Here is a 21,770-nt window from a genome sequence, read left to right as displayed (position 1 = left end):
AACTGTAACTTGCAGTGTTAGAAAGCCCATGGATTCATTAATCTCATGGCTCTTCCCAAGGAGGCCAGAATACATACATTCTCAGTTACTGCTGCAGGTGTGAATTTTGAACAGTAACAGCAGCCAACCACTGCTGTCATGGCAATGTGGAAGTACTGTGTTATTCAGCACATTTTTTACTAGAGGGCAGCAGAACCTCAGTGAATTCGCTGAAGATATTTGGGGTTGATTTTCCCAGATTTTAAAGAGGGTTGGTAACATTTAGAAATCAATATATTTGTGTGTGCCAGCTCTTTTTTTTTTTTTTTTTTTTAACAACACTATCCTGTGCAGGATTAGTGACTAGCCAGTTTGTGAAGGCAAGGTTAGTACTCTTGCACAGACAGTTGGAGCATGAGATTCCTGGACAGACTATATGAATTATTTGCCTGTGTCTGTAATACATTCCAGGCATGTAATGTGCTCAGAACATTCCCCCACCCTCCCACCCCACTGCCAATCTCTGTCAGCCCAGCTCCATCTCCTAGCCATTTTGTAACCTGTGACACAATCTTGAGAGGTATCGCTAGAAATATTTGTGATTTGGGGAGGTTTATGGTTTATTGCCAAAGTGCTGACAAAGGAAACAATGTCTTTACAACAGCTGATTTAATAGTTCTCTGGTTGAGTTAAATCCAGTTCAATCCCCAGCCTTCAAACACCTGTGTGCTTAAATCTGTTAATTTGCGATTGCAAATAGACTCCATTAATTCAATAGTTACCACATTGTTGATTTCAGTGGGAAGCTCACAGTAATGGAAGTATGGATTTAAGTATTCTGAAAAATTAAGTTTTGCTTCGTAGCAAAACTGCTCCATCATTGATTACAGTTACAGAAAAAGTCTTTCTTTAAAGCTGTTGAAGTAAATTCATTGGTTCCTTAGAATCTTGATAGCCATTCTCCTCAGCACACATATTTTATCCCAGTTTCATGTAATCCTCCGCTGGCAATGCAAGACTGTTAGGAGCTGCTATTCCAAAGCCTTTATTGTACTATGTGGATGGATCCTGGGCTGAATCGTATCTCATAGAATGCAAATCCTGCAGACATGGGCAAGGAGCAGACTCTGGGCTATATAAATAGTCCTGACATATGTTTTCCAGGGGATAACAATCTTTCTCCCGCAACGTGTCTGAAAATTGTTTGCTACATGTCTGCCAGAAGCCTAGCCTCCCTTCTGAGACAAGAGTCGTTGGATGGGGTCTGTCTTCTTTCTCATAGGGGAGAACATGAGTAGAGCTTGCCATTATCACAAAAGATGAAGTCAAGTTCCTGGCATTTGGGGAAATTGCAGGCATTGGCACACCCAACATGCAAGAGACAGGCCTTTCCCTGGGAAAAATGCCTTTGTGAGCGTGGTGTCTCACTTGTCGGGTGGCCTCTTGGCCGGTACTTTCCCATGATGTGTGCCGTGGCTTGGCAGAGAACACAGCTTCCTGGTCATCCCCCAAACACACCTTCAGTTGCGCGCTGAGGTTGGAGGCTGCCTGCATAGCCTGTGCCTGCTTTCGTAAGAGGCTGTGTCACCCAGCCCAAGCAGAGGGTTCCCAGCTCTGACCAAGTGCCAAGGGCAAGGACAACTCAGCACTCCCAGTTTGAGTAACCTGTAACCACCTTGCACCCCTTGAACCTGGCAGCAATGGGCTGTACCGACAGGGGCACAGCCAGTAGATGGAGGGAAGAGATTATTCCCCTCGTCCTGGCACTTACTAGACTGCATACAGAGTACTGCATGCAGTTTTGCCCCCCCCCCGTGCAAGAAGGATATGGATCAGCTGAAGTGGTCCAGTGGAGAACCACCAAGATGGTCAGGGGCTGGGGCATGTGAGGGTGAGAAAAGTGTGACGGAACTGGGCTTGCTCAGCCTGGAGAAGGGAAGACTGGGGTTAATACATGGAAAAAAGTTTCCCCATGAGGACAAGCAGGCAGTGGAGCAGGTTGCCCAACGAGGTTGTGCAGGCTCTGTGCTTGAGGGTTTTTGCGACCTGACCGCAGAAAATCCTGAGGGGCCTGGTCTGATCCCAGAGGTGGCCCTGCTTGGGCAGGGGGTTGGACTGGAGACTTCCCGAGCTCCCATCTAACCTGAGTGATTCGCTGGGAGGCTCAGGTTCTTCTACAGCTGGACATACATGGTTATGTCTTCTTCTGTCTGTCACTCGGCTTTACCTACTGAGGCACAACCTTAAAACAAAATTTATCTGCAGATCTCAATTCTCTAGCTTACAATATATAAAAAGAATTTGTACCTATGCTTTCTAAAACAGTCATTTCACATTTTCTTTGTTCCTTAAGAAAGCATTTACTGAATTAGTCTGATGAGTCTGTCTTTAAACACCTCCTTGTAGAGTGCTATCACAGTCAGAACTGTCCATCCCATAACAGCTCCTCCTGGCCAAACCAAACAAACTTAAAGAAGTCCCATCTCTCTCTCAGCAGTTTGCTGTACCTCTGACTACTTTACTGACTATTAAATAACTCAGTAAATGAATGTTACAACATAGCTCTTGTTAGCTGATGTCGAGAAAACATCGGAGTACAGCAGGCTGGGGAAATGCTCCATGATACTAGAGACGTTTTCCACACTGTACGACTTCAGCAAAGAATATCCATTGAAAAGCGAGGTATCCAGAAAAGAAATATATACAAGCATTTGCCTGTCTTTGTTGTGCACCGCAAGTGAGTTTTCTTTTTCATTGCTGCTGCTGCTGTAGATGGTTACACTCTGTTCTGGAAATCGTCCCTTGACTTTTTTTACCCGGAGCTTTCGAAGTCCCCAAATAGCCAAGTATTCTGTTGGGAGAGGAGCGGTGCCACAGAAGGACAGCTTCAGATCCCACACCCTTGTGAAGTTGAGAAGCATCTCCAGCATGGAAGTGTCTGTGAACCAAATGGTCAGGTGGCTATTGTAGGTAGTTTTTTCCATGGTAGAAGGCAGCACGGTTTTGCAATTGCACATCAAGTTTGCCAGGCAGTAATCACAATCACGGATATCTGCTGAGCAGCTGCAGTTGCGAATTGTGTTTTCCTTGGTGAAAATTAGCGTATGGTTCTTCTGACTTCTCACAAAACTGCCAGTGATGTGTATGCCAAGGAAACCAGCCAAAATGAGAGCCGGCCAAAAGGAGAGAGCAGGGAAGGCTATTGGCTTCATTAGTACTGGTGCCAAGCTGCCAGGCGTCTCCTCCTTTTACTCAGCGAATTATATCACTCGGCTTTACCTACTGAGGAAAAACAATTTATTATACTAAAGACCACTCAACAGTTAATATTACTTTGGTTCTCCCACTCATTATCTGTCTCATCTCTTTAGAACCATATTGCAGTTTTGCAGGTTGCCCTGCATTAGAGGGGAAGCACAGCTACACTGATTCAGAAAAATGAACTGTGACACATGTGTCTTCTTTCATGATCCTTCTTTCACGATTCTTCTTTCACTCCTCTTTTGCTCTTTTGCTCTAAATGGTTTCATCTGCTTATGGGACAGCTTGGATACCCTCTTCTCTATCCAGGCAGCTCCTTTGCCTGCCCTGTGTGGGGCAGGACTCCTCCTACTCCTTTCTCATTTCTGCTTTCTCTTTGTCCACTTCCCAACAGATAGAGGTGACAAATGACCCTGCTCCCCACTTCTCTGAGTGAGGCAGTCTGGGAAGGGCTAGAGACGAGCATTTTGTTTTACACCTGAATTGCTAAGTAAGGGTTGTGATAACCTTCCCTTTAAACTGAGTGTGGGATATACTGGGCAAAGGGAAAAATGAAAAGGTGGTTAAAGGCAGAAGCACTGCTGGCTGCAGCACATACCCTTCTGAGCTATGTGGCATGCTGATAAAACCTGCTTTTGATCCATGTGAAGCTACGTCTGCTCCAGCCTTAACCTGTAAGTTTTGGGGACCAAGGACCATCTCTGACCATGCTCTGCGCAGCAACTAGCATAGGATAGATCCTGGCTTTGTTGGTTGCTCTACCCCACTTCATTTACGCCAGCAAAGCAAAGTAGCAGCTCCACCCATGCTCATGACAATGGAGCAAGTTTCCATTCCAGCCATGCTCCACTTCAAATGGTCGGGAGCATGTTTGGTGGGGACTCTTGGATTATCAGCTATCAGCCCTTTAGTTTTCAGCGCAGCATTGGTTCTTACCAGGAGCATCTGGGTTCTCCTGGCATATTATTAGATGATGGTACGAGCAACAATGCAGAATGTAATTTCTCAGAACAAATTACTTGTAACTTGTTGGAAAGTTTGTCTGATTTGACTGTAATTGTTTTGAAGCAGCAAGAGACATTAGAGCCAAATTTTGACCAAAGGTGAAGGCAGCAGTAGGGCATGCACTGTGCAGAATTTGGTCCTTAGCATATGAAAAGATTGATCCATGTCCAGAATGCATGTCTCCAGCACCTCAGAAAACATGGCAGTACACCTACAGTTTTGGAGAAACATACCAAATAAACAGGAAAATAATGGTATTTATAATAAAAACACAAATTGTTTTTGTCTGTTATTCATCTTCCATCATTAGACAGTGGAATCTTCTGCTATAAACTTCATGGTCATTTAACAGACAATTAAAGGAAAGTGTTTTTAGGAGCACACTAAAGTTCTCTTAGTCACTAGCACTATCATATGCATGGTAGTTTACCAGGTATGTGATTTAGATCTAAATGTTTTAAGCTCAATTCCTGCTGAAAATTCAATTGAGAGTGTTCTTTGACTAATACTAAATTCTAAAAAACCCACAAAACTACATCTTGACAAAATAGTTTGTGCCCTACTTTCCACATTTCTCACTTACAGAGGATATAGTCCTCTAGTCCACCTTTTTTTCTTCAAAGTTTGTTCTCCTGTCAGTGAATCTGTAGAAACTGATGGTTCATAAATGACCAGGACTTTGCCATTCATGGGAAAAGGAAGAAAAGCAAAAGTCACGTGCACATGGGAGAAAAATCTGCACATAAGAAATGGTGGACTCTGGGCCAGACATTACCACCAGATCCTTTCAAGGAGTGAGATCTTTAGCTTGTTATAGACAGTTGCACGAAAACATCAGCGCATTGCTTAACAGCAGTTGAAAAGTAATTAAATCCTTAAGATGTAATAGGAAAATGATGTAAAAAAAGAGACAGTGCTGTTGAGCTACTGCATACATCACTTGCTCGCTGGCGCTTGCCTGTTGTGTGCAGTTCAGATCCCACCATTTCGGAAAGGATACCACAGGACTAGACTTCAGAGAAGAGCAAGAAGAGTGACAAGATGTGGAAGGGCTTCCCTTTAAGTAAGATGGGACTAGGTAAGGTAGGAGTCTAGGTGGGAAAAGAGATGGTTGAGCAGGATATGGTGGTGACCTATAACAGCACAAATGACATGGAGATGGTGGGTAGAGATCAGTTTTTCACTGCTTCTTCCAAGAACAAGAGCAAGACATCTCAAAACCACTAGGGTCACAGCTGACTTGTTGATTCTTAGCAAAGGATGTTGGGGGTGCAAAATTTTTCACAAAGTCAGGGCAGGACTGGATAAGTTCAGTGAGGAGAAGTCCACTGTGGTTATCATGTACAGGTGGGAGTTAGAAATGCAGAAGTGCCGAGTGTTCAATTAAAATCTCTTTTACTTAGTTCAAACTAATATTGTTAACATTGTCTAGGAATTCTTCTTACCTCCAAAACAGATAAACTCAAGTAATTTGAGTTGTGAAACAGTGGTGATATTACAGATTTCTTATCACAACTGTTAGCCATGGTTAAGGGCTGAGAAAATAAGCACAGTATGGAGGTCTAGTAATAGGATTTTCATTGTGATGCATGATTAGATGCTTAGATACTAGAGACCAAATTAATCTAGCAGTAATGATACCAGAACAGCTACAGCTTGGATGAGTCTGACCTTTGAAGTTAAACATTAGCTAACAGCTGGACTGGTATTTCTGGTATGTTCCGCAACATGGATTAAATATTTGATTTAAGCATTAAAATGACTGTATCCTTCATTTAAGAAAACATCATACTAAATTCAGGGAGTACATACAGAATTAAATCATGTTTGAGTCAGTTTGCTTACATTTACACTATATAGGTCTTGTATAAGAATGGCCATAATCTTGTCAGACCAAAGATCCAGCTAGGCAAGTAGCCATGTCCATGTGCAGCTATAGGAGGGTGCGTATGAGAGATTTCGAATAGGACAAGAACATGTGATACTTACTGCTGTAACTTTCTTTGCCTCCAACTATTTTCAGCACAGGGCCTTCTGTAGCCGGGTGTGGTGCATCAAAAGGGGTGATACTGCTTTTACTACATAACATGTGAGGACTTAGTAGTCATAAAACATTAGAATAAAATACTTCGATGCAGCCTCATTAGTTTTACCTCTTAATTCCTTTTCATATTTTTTTCACTACCTGAAGAGTGGAGAACCTTTAGTTCTCTACTGTCTTGCAGCCAATCAAAGAAAATTCTTGGTTTAGCTTAGCTGATAGCATTTGGACTCTGTCCATCAAAATCCAAACACAATTCTAAATCTTGACATTCCAGGAAATGTTATCTCCCTAAATACTTGCTGTCCTCCTCTGCTCCCTGCAACACAGAAACATTCCTATCAAATCAGTTCTCAGCATTTAGTTTTTGTGTGGCTTTGGTGAGTGATATGCAAGCAGTGAAATATATGTTGCAGGTTGTCTGTCTGTGAAGTGTCAAAGTCACCTGCAATGCACCTTTACCTAAGCTACCAATTATCTACAGGAAAATGTGCATTATATGGCTCTTAATCAAATTAATTTGCTGTCTGCACTGCTTAAGACTTGGAAAAAAGTTGGCTTTAATTTTTAGGGGTGGGGGTACTGCCCCTTGCAAGGAAGAAGCAAGCTAAAGCATAGATAAAACTTAACAGCACTAGCTTGATGATTCTGAGTTGTATCTTTTTGAATTATTACTGCTGTCAAGGCACTGTTAGAAGGGAGGGGGTCACAATTTAGCAAGGGGTTCTTTTCACTAAGAGTCTGGGGAGGGGTCTTTAGCTTGTCTTCCCCAGGAGTGGCTCAAAAGAGTCTGAGTTTCAGTAAGGAAGATGAAGAAGAATGTGAAGCAAAATTCACAGACGTGGCAGCTGAGGGACAAGACTTTGCCAGGGTAGAAGATGTGGGGAAAAGAAAGAGGCTCAAAAAAGAGCATGTGTCTGAAAAACATGGCCAGGGCCTGAATGTGTGCACCTGCAGGATGACGCCTCGTTATTATGAAGCAAAATAGTTGAGGTGATCTAAGTTTGATCACTGAAAGGACTGAAACACAGAATTGTTAATGTTTGGTGTTTTGGGGGTTTTTTTGTTTGTTTGTTTGTAATTTGGTTTGTGGATGTCATGGTGAGCTACACAAAGAATAAACCCTCTGCCTCTCAGGAAGTACTTTCGAAGTTGCAAAAGCTAACAGAGTTATTTTCAAAAATCTTCCTCTTTGCAGAAGTTCCTTATATTTTGGATTGCTTGTAATGCAAAGATGCCTTCAGTAGGGCTCTTGGAGACACACAAAAGCTCTTTGTTGTAATATTACCATTAAGCTGAAAGAAAATATGGGGTGATTATCTTGCCTATTGTGGGTCTGTGTTCTCTATCATCTCCCAATTTACAAAGAAGGATGGAGTATCTTCAGAAAATTAGAAAATTTGGGCTGTGGGATGCATCTTTACACCATGATCTCTCTCTAAGCATTACCCGCTCCCCTTAACAAAGATAATTTATCCTTTGAGCTCACTGAACTATTTTTAGATATAACCTATAGAAACCCAAAGAATGCATCAGATTGTGCTAAATGTCAAGAATTTCCATACAATTTTCTAGGGAAGCTTGGTGAGCATGCCTTCTTCTCTTCCCTAATTTTCAAATCAAGCTTAGCTAGACTTCCATTATAATCAGTACATATTCAGAGACTAAGCAACAGTCTCATCATATGCATTTAATATGCATGTGTTCAGCTAGTTCTGCAGCCTTCTTCCTTGATTATGGATAGGAGACAGAATTTCAGTGATAAAACAACCCAACAGACTCGGTCTATGTCTTACTCTTCTACTATGCTACCAGCTTTGGCAAAAGGAGGCTTATCATACAGTTATGGAAAAAACATCTATGAGTGTTGTTTCTACTTAAAACTTTAAAAATCTATAGCTATTTAAAGACTCATCCACCTGACACAATGGATTTTACAACTTGTTTCCATAAGCCATTTGACATTTCCTTGCATAATATAGCATAGCAGGTATAACAGTCCTGTAAAAATCATATAAGCATTTTTCAGCTTTCTAGTTTACACTAGCAGATTGCTGAAATCAAGAAATGAGAATGGTATTTCAAATCTGCACTTGGCAAATTATCTGAATGCTCTTCCCTCACAGATGGGTAACCAAAACCTACCTGCTTTTATGTATCTGTTCTGGTGCAAAGAATAACTCCCTTGTCTACAGAAGCTCAAGCTAAGAAGGAGCTTCTGCATTTTATTTCCTTATAATTGTTCAATTCAGCTGTTTTAGACAGTCATTCTTGTCCAACCTTATACCCAATGTTCAGCAGTCCTTGAAAGGGGCTGGAGTAATAAAAATGGTAACACATTTTCATACCAGAAGTGATTGAACATTTGCATTAACCAGTTGCAGTGAGCTGATTGATTTTGATTATAATACAGAATGGTTCTGTAGCCTAAATGTGGTATGCACTGGAGGAGTCTTGTGCTATTGCTGAAGGTTTGGTTTAAACTTTTGAGTAAAAGAAACTAGAGCTCTACGAGGCTGCAAGATGACCTCCAGCAGAATTAATACCACCTTGGGTTCATCTCTTTGTCCAATGCAGCAAAGCAATAATTTGTCCAAAGAGATGGTTTATTCTAACAACACGGTTTCTTCATGGTGTTATTATTTCTAACAATGCCCAAACAACCATGTTTCAAATGAGTGGCATAGGTGGGATGTAATAACATGCCCTTCACCCAACTGCACTGATACTTTTTCTAAGTTGTTCTTATACAGTCAGCTAACAATTACACAGTGTTTTGAAATTATGTGCTGTGATTGCAACGTTTCCTTTTATCAGTTACTGGTCAGTTTTTGTTACAGCTGCGACCTTCAACAAATCCACACCCTGCATAGGTAAATTGGAGGTAAAGCCTACTTTCCTTCCTTTTCCATCTTTACATAGTCCGGTTTTGGAAATATAATTAGGAGATGAAAAAACAGCAGGCGAGTAAAACTAGTAGAAAAATAGCTGCTGAGTCATACCCCCCACACCACCTTGCTGTCCAGAGTCACAATGTGGGAAACATTTAGTGTTTGAGAATGAAGAGAAAAATTAAATCAGTATATGGGAACAACACAGTGTCTTGAATAATAATTCGAATGTATCGCCCCAGAGGTCTTTTATTATGTCTGCTTTTACTTATGCCTGGGTAAGCAGTCACCCAACTTCACTGAGCAGATGTAGAGTACCACTACCCCATGGGAATTACTGATGGTTGATCCAGATCTTCTGCAAACAGCTGAGAGTGTTTCCCCAGTGGTTATCTGCCAGTTACAGCATTAAAACACTTCAGAAAGGTTTTGAAGTGTGGATTTTGGTTTCTATGAATTGAAGAGGTACCTCAGTTCAGTTATCAGAAGGCAAAGATTGAGCAATTACAAAAAGAGTACTGATAGAAACTCTGGCACTGCAAGGGCTTTCTGGGAAGTGGGGAGGTGGAAGTGGGTATGTTCAAGACCAAGAGATTCTTAGTTGGCCTGAAGATGTTAATCATCAAGAAGGCTTTGGTGATTGGTATCATCTTCTTGATTTTCATTCGGCATTTAAGCTTCCTGAAGTCCAAACCCAGCATCCAGTTTTCCATGTAGGCTCCATTAGAAAAGTCTTCCTTGACACTGAGGGGAAGCTCTTGCATCACACCAAGTTGGAGGACTTTTTGTTATAGCCAGATCTGTTTAGCTGAATACTTGCAGAACAGGGAAGAAAGGTCAGCTCTAAGCACCAAGAGCAACTCCGTAACAACTAAGTAAGTCTATAGTAAAGCATGTCTAGGAGTACCTGGACACAGTACTTAAACCCCAGAGCACAGACTCAGCAGACGCAGGTGGACGAGGAGGAATCCACAGCAGCCTGTATGGTGGAACAAGGAGGTAGCTGTAGGTGAAAGAGGCAGCTGTAGAGAGAAGAAGGGGGAAAAGTGGTGATAAGGGCCTGGGTGGAGGAGAGGCAAGCGCAGCCCAGAGATGGGATGAAGTGAAGGAGAAGGAAGGAGTAGGAAGCCTTCCTCAGCAAATCAGGAAGCTCTTTAACAGGGCAGAACTTACAGAAAGAGTACAAAACTGATGTCCCGGGGCAGGTTTTTTTGCTAACTTTACAAGCGTGTCTTGATAGAAAGTAAAAGAAAACGAACAACATTTCTCTGCAAGAGCCACCCATTCTGTTTCTGCTTTGGCTCCTGATTTGTGTGCTTTCTATCCAATCCAATATTTGTTGTTCAGTATTGAGTTGTTCCTTCCATGCAAAAACTGGGGCAAAACTAGACCCCAGCAGCTGCCTTGGAGTCCCTCCAGCCTGCAGTACCTGGGGAGGGGTAAGGCAGCCACTGCTTTGGAGCTGGGATGTCTGTGACAGAGAGGGAAGAGAAGCTGCATTCTTTGCTTAGCAGCAAACAAAAATCCTAATGATTTTAGGGGAATTTTACTTGCTTCCAGTAGCAATAACCTGCTTCTGAAAAAACAATTCTGAGTGATCTAAATCTAGCAAATCACTTGTTCATTTTTGTCCTGTGTGGGGCCTTTCAAGTGAAAATCGGACTAGACATAGATACCACAAGAAAATGATTCCGGTTTGATTGCTTCAACCATGCATGTTTTTAGATGTGTATCCTCTTTCCAGCATTGAAATCCCTGTTTTATTACATGTTATGCCCAAAGTTTTCTAGCACAAAATTCCATCCCCGCTCCTTTTTCTTTGCAGATTTTGATAGCTAAAGGAGATTTTCAACGCTTATTTAGTAATAGTGTCATTTCATGTTTCTGAATTTGCTTTGATCATTCCACCTTTTTTTTTTTTTGCTAATTGCAGATCTGTGTATTAAGAAAACTGCAAAAAAGCAATAAAAAGCCTTTGACTGTTGTGTGAGAATGCTACTGTCTCAAGCAAAGTTAATCCTATTCAATGGAAGTCCCAAGCCTATACAATTAATTTCTTCACAGGGTGCTTTCTTCCATTCTCTATTCAGAAAAAAACCTAATTAAAACCCCTCATTGATCACTTGTGTTAACATGTGCCTATGTGAAAATGCTGTATTAAGCAAAGAGGAGCTTAAATCCATATAATCTTGTGCAGCTTGAGTAATGTACACAGGATGAATACCAAAACCCCCCAATTTAGATCAAAATAGCGTGAAAGGCTGGACAACACCAAAAGCATTTAGAAGAACTATGAAGACTGCCTCTTTCTTTTCCTGTTTGCATGCAGGTATGGGAGGGATGTTTAAAAAGATACACTGCATTTCAGAGAGAAGGTGGCAGCAAGGAGGTAGGTACAGCAGCTTAACTGGGCTGATCTCACTGGGGCAGAGTCATTACTCACCTGCCGTGCAGAAACCTCAAAAGGGAGGCAGGGGGAACGGGAGCGCAGACAAGCTCCCGTTACTCTAAGGAGCATGGCATGCCCCAGGCTTGCCTTCATCTGTGTGCTCTTTCGGTGATATTTAATACTGCTCTAACCTGTAAAATGTTTGTTGAAAAAGTGTTTTTTAAAGACTGCACAGGGCTACCATTGGGTGGCTGTGCTGTGTTCACATCATGACTAATTGGAGGTTTTTGAAATGCAATTTCTTTGGCATTTGAAAGAGTAAACTGAACTTTTTTTTTTTTTTTTTTGCTCAAAGATAATGCTAATAAATTTGCTTGAAAGCCTCTTGGATCTTCTGGAAAAAAACTTCTATTGTTAAATCATAACTGAAAAGAATAACATCTCTGGTTTGAAGAACGGTATGCACATGAGAAAGGGTAAGGTTAGCTTTTAACATCTACTGAACTACACAAGTGTTAAAATGCAAGATTACAAGAAAATGTAAAGAGTTATGTAAAATGCAAAGAGTCAGTCCCTTAATAAGTCTAGTCTGAGTCTTCACTGCAGAGTAGCTACATTATTTGACCAGAAAGCCCTAGGGAGGCTCAGGCCTTGAGAGAAACAAAGTGCTGGATTTGACCTTTTCACTCCGTGGGAGTTTTAGGAGTTCCCGAAGTGGGCTGACAGCAGAGAGAGAGGTATTTTGTTTTCTGTCTCTTTGTTTAAACAATTACCTTATTTATTTAGCTATTCCACAGATAAGTGTAGAAAAATAACTTTGTGATAAAAGCTGATGTTCTACAGACTTCCAGGATGCAGTGTGATCTGTGCTTGTTGTCAATAAGTTGAAAATTGTATTTGCATTTGCTTGTGCAACAAAAGCCTGGGCTGCTGTCCTTAGGCTGAGCAGCCAGTGCTGTAGCAGTGGTGCTGTCAAGTGCAGTGGAACAGATTCCTTCCCAGCAATGATAAAAATGCAAGATAAAATAGGCAATTCTGTTGCACTGAACTTGAACAACACACAGACCCTTGAAAATATTTGCGTATGGGTATTTTGGTATTCAGTGTACACAGACTCTGGGACAGACAATTTGTCTAAAAACAACTCTGCAAAATCGTCAAGCCTGTCCATCCCATGCAAAGCTTCTGTCCATACTGGAGGCAGAAGTTACAGCAGGGGAGGTTGTGACATGTAACTGCAGGGAGGCAGATTAATAGGAGAAGACTCAAGGGAAAGGAGGAAGCCTTGTCCTCCCAAAGAATTGGGAGTGGTGATACCTCCCTTTTTCCCTGAATGAAGGTCACCCTCGGCAGATCACAGCTTGATTATTCTCAGCCCTGAGAGAGTAGAAAGGATGCATGTGTAAGGCCTTCATTTTCATGCCCCACTTCACACGTGCGGTCTGCACTTTTCCTAATAAAGAGCTTTGGACCAAGATGAGCGGCAGGATTTGCTTTGCTAGCCTGGAGGTGTGCACACAGTACATGCTGTCCAGGAAGGCTGACACACACCGATCTGGGTATCATCTTTGAATTGCACCAGAATAAGCATTTACATAAATGAAAAGTAAGAAGAAAGTGCTATAAAGCTTTACCAGCTTGGGAGGAGAGCGCTGTTCTGCACAGCTTTACAAAGCAGCCGCTCATCAAACATACCTTACACACTCAGGCACCATAGGCAGGATTTGTCATTGCACCTGTGTAACCGGATTGAAATCAGTGGTATAAATCTGATCTAATGAAATGGAAAATCGGAATTTTATTTCTAGCAGTGCCATTATGGCAGTGTGCCTCCATCCTGCCTGTTAGTACAACCTATGACTACAAGTCCCAGTTTTCTGTTCAGTGGTTATGAAGTGCTTTAAGAGTCTCAAAGGGAAGGCATTACAGAAAAATAAGTTTCCTCCTGTTACTATCTAACCAGGCAGCTATTCCAGCCTGTTGACTGTTTGATATTTCTCTGCAGTGCCTTCTGTAGCTTTCAAATAACAGAAGCACTAGTAGCTTGAACTCTTGTCCTGATGCTTATGAGAGAGCCCTGTATCAAAAAGGGGTCAGGAATACAAAATTGTGCCCTGGCTTTGTATTAAAGAGAAACCTGAGAGTACACAGTTATATGTTACACTGTGAAAAGATCTTATTTCTACTCTAAATTATAGATTAGTACTTTTCAATAACTTCCTTGTTCACTTCTTGAACGATCTAGCCTCTTGCCTTCCAATAGGCTAATTTTATTTATTTTTGTAGAAGAGAAGCCTTAGCAAATACAATTTCCTTCAGTACCGGTGCTGACTCTGAATGCACTGAATGTATGTAAGCTACAATGTTTGGGGGGTTGTGCTTGTTGTGATTTAAAGTCTGAGTATTCAAAAAAAAAAAAAAAAGAAAGTGTATAAGTGTCTGCACATGCATAAAGCATGAATTTGTGTGCTCACGAATGCACAAGTGCAGCACATTTTCAAACAACAAGTACTTTTGTAATTGTAAGGTATGCACAATCAAATCCCTGTTTATTCATTTGTCCTCAGAAAGGGACACTTTCTGCGAAATCAGGTGTCCAAAGGATGGGTGGTCAGCACTGCCTGAAAACCAAAGTTATTCTTGGTGACTCAAGCTGAGTTCTTGAACACTGGGGTACTTAAATTAAATTCAAAACCACTTTTATGTCAAACCAACTACTCCCTGGAGCAAGGGTACTTACACTGAGTGAACTTTAGGAAAGAAAGCTTGACTGCATTTTTTTTTTTTATTATTTCCCAGTGCCCTTTCTAACCTGACCTGGACAAAAGTTCAAGTTAAGCGTTACACTAAAATAAAGATTTGCCAAGCCCAAAAGATAATGCTTACTTCATGAATGAAAATGTATAAAAAGTGTACTTTAACACTTTGTTTTTTGTTGTTCAAATCCTAAATTAAGAAAATAAGATGTGAGAAGAGAAAGCTACATGATAGAAAGCTGTTAAGAAATGTTAATGATCACTAAGCAGGTGGACACTGAAACTCTGGAGCAGGGCTTCCTGGTGTCAGCTATCTCGGCTCCCGTTCCCTCACTCGGATAGTGGATGTTGTCATTGCTGTTGAGACTCCAGAGCTATACAGAGATGGTGTATTTACATTGTTTTGTCCTTACTGTATCAGCGGCTTGATTTATAAATTAAATGGCAGAATAAAACACAGGTAAATTAAACGGCAGAATAAAACCCAGGTCCTAGCTGCTCTTTCCCTGATCCTGCTCTTTCCCTGATCCTTCTCTTCCAGTGTTCTCCTCAAGGCAGTTTTAACTGAATAAAATAACTCAATTCCTGTCAGCTGGAATAATTCCCACCGACACTTCCACCACCTTTAAAGACTTGCCTAAAGAAGTATTTGCAAAATGGAGCAAAATCATTCCACCGTTCTTTGTGGTTATTATTCATAGAGCTATTAATTATTACCTAAGGCATACAGATACAGCGTATAAACAATTGCAACACATGAAAGACAAACTTTGCAGAATCTGTTCTTTTACCGTGAATACAAAACAACAAATCTGAAAAAAACCCCCAAACCTGCCAGGAACAGAGTTACTGGCAAGGAAATAATTGTGCTGGAAGAGAAACAGCCTCATTCATAAAAATATAAGCTATTAAAAGTTCCTCTGCTATTTATCCCCACCTTTTAGAGCCAAAACAGAGACAGCGACTTACTCTTTCTCCAAATGCCAGCGGACGGGCTCGTCACTGCCCGGTTTCCCGCTTGGCCGAGCCTGCCGGGGCAGGGATGCTCGGCTGCGGCTGGGAGCGGGGTCAGCCTGCGGGGCAGGCGACAGTGCCTGCTCTCCCACTCGCTGCTGCTCTTTTACGTTTTCGTGGGCCGGCGACCCACACCGTTCCCCTGACAACCGGGAGAGGGGTCCAAGTTCTACCCCTATCCTTAACGCCACGGCGGCAGGATCCCTACCTGTCTTCGTTACCTCAGCTCGCACGTCATCGGGTGTGCCGTCGTACACGAAGGGATTGCTTAGAGGTGATCGATGGCCTCCCCGCTTGCTCGAGGAGGGGAGCTGGGATGTAGCCAAGCGGTGGGAGCCGGTGACCCGTGTTCGCGGGGGATGGCCGGCCTGGTGCGCAGGGAGGGAGAGGGGACCTCCGGCGTGATGTCCTCCCCTCCCAGCACTGCGCTGGCCCTCCGCCTGGGGAGCGCCCATGACCATCCCTATGGGACAGATTCTGCTCTGCCCGCTTTCTGGGGACTTGGTGTGCAGGTTAAAACAGAAAAAAAACAGGTCCGGTTTGAAAGCCTGCTTGCCCAACTGGAAGGACTAACTGCAAATTTTCAGTCACAACGTGGCTGTCAACCGTGGCTCCAGTGCTGCAGATGCTTCTCCATGATGCAGCATGGAAAACAACATCTTTGTGGCATGTTTTACAATGCTGTTACCGCAGGAGAGTACCTACCAAAAGCTAGAATCTCTACAGCTACCCTCATTCTAACTAGCCTGAATAACCAGTGGGATTATTTGTAAGAACAGGCCAGTCATAAGCACCTTCACAAAGAAATGCAGTAGGAACATCCTATAAAAACCATGAGGCACCATGCTGCGGGGCAAAGTTACTCTAGCAGGGCACCTGCAGAGCATGAAGAGTAAGAATTGCTGTGATTCAAATGAAAAGATATTTGCTGCTTTTTCAGAAACAACCTCTGGCCTTTACATGCCCAACAGCCCTCTGGGAACTGCAGATGCTGTTACCTCAGTAAGGGCATTTGGCCAAAGCCAGGAGTTAGAGTGTCATTTAGGTGCAATTCCGAGAAGTATTTGGGCATTTTATCGTCACTGAAACCAATGGAAGTCAGACACTAAAATGCTGCTGTGATTCAAGCCCTACCTACTCATTTATGAGACGTATTGCATATGCAAATGTAAAGGAAAAAATCCAACCAATTATACTATAAATATTTCAGGCAAGCTGTCTAATTTTTGAATTTGGGATTTGTGACTGAACTTTTTTTCCTGGAAGAGCTGGTGCATGAGAGAATTCAGTCCCCTCTCGCCCTTATTCGGACTTGAAGGAGCAGTATTTCGCACTCTGCCCATCAGAAGTCTATGAGATGCCTGAATTCCCAAGATACCCCTTCAGCTCCTGAAGGACAAGTGCTCTGGGGAACCCTGTTTTGTAATAAATGCATGGGCTGTGCATCAGGCAAATATGAGGACTACATAGGATCTGTTTGCTAGAGTTGTTAATGTTACACAGTAAGAGACACTTTCCCTTACTTACATCACATAGTGGCAAATTTGACTCTGTATACACTTATCAGACATTCTACTGTATTTCAGGATAAACTCCACTTTTTTACATTTTGCCCTTCTTGGATGTGTCTAATAGGAGAAGACCTTCATTCTCTCTTTGCTCCAAACCATCCTTAGCTTTAGGACTAACACCAAGTGCCTTTATTTCTGGTAATTTCAGTCTTCCTTTGGGTCTATTGGGTGTTGTCAAATAATTTAAGAAAGGGTCAGGCTGGCAGCCAGCTCAATAGCCAAGCTATGGAAACTGACTGAACCTGGGTTTGACATCTGTATGCACCTCCACTCTAAGGGTCTGTTACCAACAGGTTTGGAGCAACTCTGAATTAACATCCTCAAAAGACAGCATTATTTGCCCTTCTCATTCAACAGCACAAAACATGAAAGAAGGGTAAACCAATAAAGAGTCTTCTCTTAACCAGACTGTAATCTTTTCTTGCAAAATATCATCTGGCACAAGCAATATAGAAGAAAATGATAGGTTGTTAAGGCTGGCTCATCCTTTTTTTCTGCAGGGCTGAGCTGTCCCTGGGGCAAATGGAGAGTTTGAAGTTGAGTTACTGCCAGCTTCTTGCTCTTCCACCCTGACACACCACATTGCTTGCTTATGTTGCTACTGCCATGTTGTGGCAGAAGGAAAGAAAGGTCCTTCTGTTGATGTGCCTCACTGTGAAAATATAAGATGCTGTCAATTGTAAAAACATGGTTTATTAAAGGTTATTAGATTTTTCCCCATGCTTATGGTTTGTGGCTTTGTTATACACTACAAAATGTGCGTGCCATTCATGCTAACTGTGAAATACGGGGGGGGGGGGGGTGTCTGCTCTAGTGATTTCTAAAAAAGTTTTGTATTGCAATGCCCAAGAGTTTGATGTTCAAGAAAAATAGGATGAGACCCACAGTCTTACAAGTGATTTCCTCTTGCTGCTGAGAACTTGCGGGCAATGTGTTTATTAGACATCACTTGCATAGAGGTTGATGTTGCAACTTCACATTATAGGTGGGAGCAATGGGAAGCCCTGGTCAGGACTCATTTGTCTCTCACACATTTATGTCTGCACACATGATTTTTGACATTTTGAAAAAGCCTGCTCCTCTTCTTCACACACAGCTATGCAGGCGATGAGGTACAGAACCAGCTTTTGCATCCCCAGCTCTTCATCCGTTAGCACTCAGGAGGGTACTGTCAGGTAGGCAGTTTCACAGAATCCCAGAGTCACTCAGCTGGAAGGGCTGTCAGGAGATCTCTGGTCCAACCTCTTGCCCAGAGCAGGGTCTGCTCTGGCATCAGACCAAGCTCCTCAGGGGTTTCTCCAGTTAGGTCTTGAAAACCTCCAAGGATGGAGCCTGCACAACCCCTCTGGGGAGCCTGTTGCAGTGTTTGAGAATTTTTTTTCCCCTTATATCAAGTTGGAACCTCCTGTATTTCCCACTGTCTCTTATTCTCCCATTGTGCACTTCACTAACAAGCCTAGCTCTATCTTGTTGATGACTTCCTGATAGATATGGGGAGGTGGCTGTTAGGTGTCCCCCAACCTTCTTCCGTCAAGGCTGAACAAGTCCCATTCCCTCTGCCTCTCCTCATAGGACAAGTGCTCCAGCCTTGACCATCCTAGTGGCCCTCTCCTGACCTTGCTCCAGTTTATTGATGTCTTTCTCGTACAGCAAATCCCAAAACTACAAGCATTACTCCAAATGCAGTCTAACAAGTTGTGGTGGGTTGACCCTGGTTGGATGCCAGGTGCCCACCAAAGCCGCTCTATCACTCCCCCTCCTCAGCTGGGGGGGAGAAAATATAACAAAAGGCTCGTGGGTCAAGATAAGGACAGTTTAATACAGTGATAGCAAAGGTCACGCGCGCGAAAGCAAAGAAACAAAACCAAATGATGTTATTCTCTACTTCCCATCAGCAGGCGATGTCTAGCCGCTTCTTGGGAAGCAGGGCTTCAGTACACGCAGTGGTTGCTCCGGAAGACAAAATGCCCCCCCTCTGTCTCCCTTTACTTAGCTTTTATATCTGAGCTGACGTCATATGGTATGGAATATCTGTTTGGTTAGTTTAGGTCAGCTGTCCTGGTTATGTCCCCTCCCAAGATCTTGCCCTGCCCCAGCCTGCCATTGAGGGGAGGGCAAAAATGTTGGGGAGACAGCCTTGATGCTGTGCCAGCACTGCTCAGCAGTAGCCAAAACACTGGTGTGCTATCAACACCTTTCTAGCTACTGATGCAGAGCACAGTGCTATGAGGGCTGCTATGGGGAGTATTAACCCCATCTCAGCCAGACCCAATACACAAGTGCCGAGTAAATGGGGAAAATCCCTCCCTTTGACCTGCTGGCTGTGCTCCTGTTCAAACAGCCCAGGACGCTGCTGGCCCACGCTCAGCTTGCTGTCAGCACAGACCTCCAGGGCCTTTTCTGCAGAGCTGTCCCCAACCAGTCAGTCCCCAGCCCTTACCATTGCAAGGGGCTATTCCTTCCCAGGTGCGGGATTTAGTAATTGTCCTTGCTGAATTTCTTGAGGTTCCTGTCTGTCCTTCCTGCAGCCTGCCGAGGTCCCTCTGAGTGACAGCCCTGCCCTTGAGCGTATCGACTCATTGCCCCAAGTTTGGTTTGTTTGGTATTGAACTATTCACCCCAGTCTTTGAGCTCAGCACAGTGTTTGTTTGCCTCAGGTTGCTGTATAGGTTCAGCTCTGGAAATGTTAATTGTCAAACCCAAGCATTTGGAGAACACGGTGAAACAAACTGCTGGTAGCTTCAGGTCTATGTTAAAAACACTGAGAATTTCTGTGAAGTGAGACTTCAGTGCCTGGCTATAGCTACACAGGGGAGGCAGGTTTCAAAGTCTGTGGTTTCCCTCCAGAGACCCTTTTTATGAGCTGCTTATCTAGCAGGGGGAGAGGGAGGTGGAGAGATGGCATCTGCAGGATGGCTCGGTGCGAGGTGCGCGGCTGCCATCCTGTGGCACGCAGCCTGCCCGTGGGCTGCCGCAGGGCACGAGCTGGGTCCCCAACTTCTATTAGTACCACTTGTTAATATCTGAATTGGAGCAACATCTTCTGAGCCCAACTAACATCATACTGCTATTTATACAAGCTGCTGTACACACCGAGAGGAGGCCCCTGCCCTGAAGGGTCCAGAAAGAAACAGGGACCCAGGAGCAGAGCTCCTGAAGTCACGCAGTGGAGTGGAGGGGAAACCGGGGGGCTCTGCCATTTAAATGACGGCACCTTTTCCTTCATGTCTGCCTGGAGCACAATCCTTGCTGTCAAGCCTTTCCTGCCCACACAGTCTCACTATTCCAACTAAGTCTCTGAACTATTTGAAAACTAAAAAAAACCAACCCCGGTCAAGAGTTCATTCTTTTAGTTGTAACTTCCTGCTCCACAGAGACTGCCCACATTGCTGTCCTCTAGCTGTGGATGGGTTAGCTGACTCTCCTGGACACAGTAAAACTAGTCACAGAAACCCAAAAAGGCAGAGCTTGAAGAGTTCTGAAAACATTGTATACTCTGTTCCCTAGGCTGTAAAGCTAGATCATCTTTTTAAAATCTCCACTTAAAGAGATTCCAATGCCTTCTTGTTTAACTTGTTTCAGTATTTAATCAAACTTAGCATTAGAAAGTTTTCCTGACTATATAATCTGCAAATAAAGTAAGTTGTTTTTTCCCCCTCACTCTCGGTGGACCACATATTTTAAAAATAAATTTTAAAACGGTCATTTTGAGTCTTGCCTTTTCTAAAACAAACAGCTCTGTTGCCAAGTTTCTAGCCTTAACTTTGCCAAGATGGTGGCTGAAATCCAGCCCAACCTTTAGCTTTCCTTAAGCCTTTTCCCTCTGACTCCCAGCATCTTGTAGGGTAACCACAGCAGGAGCATGCCCGCTTTTCTACTTGTGGGTAGCTCTCTGCTTAGCCAAGGGGCTACCACAAGCAACCACCAATCTCAGTATTACCATAGTCCATTAGACAGCAATTTCTTCTTCTCTTAATCGGTAAGTTACTCCCCTGAGGACCAGATTCTGCAGTATGCACTCCCATCTCTCTCATTTCAGCTCTCACAACACTGCAGGATCAGACTCTAAACCTCTAATGGGTTCAGAGCCAGGCTGAAGGATGGATACCAGCCTTGCCTGGGTTCAGTTCTGTTTGGGGGACTCATAAGTGAGCCAAGTGGCTTTTGTCCAGCCGTGCTCCAGCTTATGTCCAGCTTCTCTCACTATGTCATCACGGGGAAAGGTAACATGTTCCCATCTGTGTGCAAACTGGACTGCTACCAAAGCACTTGCATAAGATGACTGATACCTTTTGCCATTTGTCTTTGCAGGAAAAGAAATAAACCTGTTAGCTGTTCTGTGTATGTGCGTGCGTGAGTGTGTGTGTGTGTGTATATATATAGCTTCTTGAACTGGGAAACTATTCTGAGTTTCAGCGTTCCTCCAGAGGGAATGTGAAAGCTTGAGATTGGGGTTCTTTTTCCCCTTGTCCTGTGCATTCTTCTCCTGTGAATGTGATGAGAAATCCTATAATGCATCGGAAATGCTACAGCCTTAGATCAATAAAAATAAACAGCAATTCTGCAAAAGGCTAAGTAGCAGAGAGGTTTTATGGAACAAAACATACATCCCACAGTATGGAATAGTATAATATCCTATATGCTGACATAGAGTAATAATAAACACAAATGTTACATATATACATATTACAGCAGTGTTAAAACCATGTGAATTGAATGATGATTGGATGTGATAAATCAATGCTTGCTTCTAAGTTGATTAGGGTTGAACCATTAGGGTTGGTAGTCACTGTTCAGTATCATCCATAAAGTAAACTGGATGTTTTGTTGTCAAGGCATAAACATTTCTAAACAAACACCAGA

At 43.0% G+C, this 21,770-nt stretch overlaps 1 protein-coding gene across 1 annotated transcript; it reads right to left on the bottom strand.

Annotated features, from left to right (window-relative positions):
- Positions 1–2,516: 2,516 nt before the first annotated feature.
- On the bottom strand, positions 2,517–3,191 carry EPCIP (exosomal polycystin 1 interacting protein). Its single transcript, XM_075034726.1, has one exon. The coding sequence runs from the start codon at positions 3,189–3,191 to the stop codon at positions 2,517–2,519; it is 675 nt and encodes a 224-aa protein (XP_074890827.1).
- Positions 3,192–21,770: the final 18,579 nt, after the last annotated feature.

The sequence above is a fragment of the Buteo buteo genome, chromosome 8 (assembly GCF_964188355.1).
Source record: "Buteo buteo chromosome 8, bButBut1.hap1.1, whole genome shotgun sequence".
Classification (NCBI taxonomy): domain Eukaryota; kingdom Metazoa; phylum Chordata; class Aves; order Accipitriformes; family Accipitridae; genus Buteo; species Buteo buteo.
Note: the sequence above shows the minus strand (reverse complement) of the source record. Positions and strands in the feature narration are given on the sequence as shown.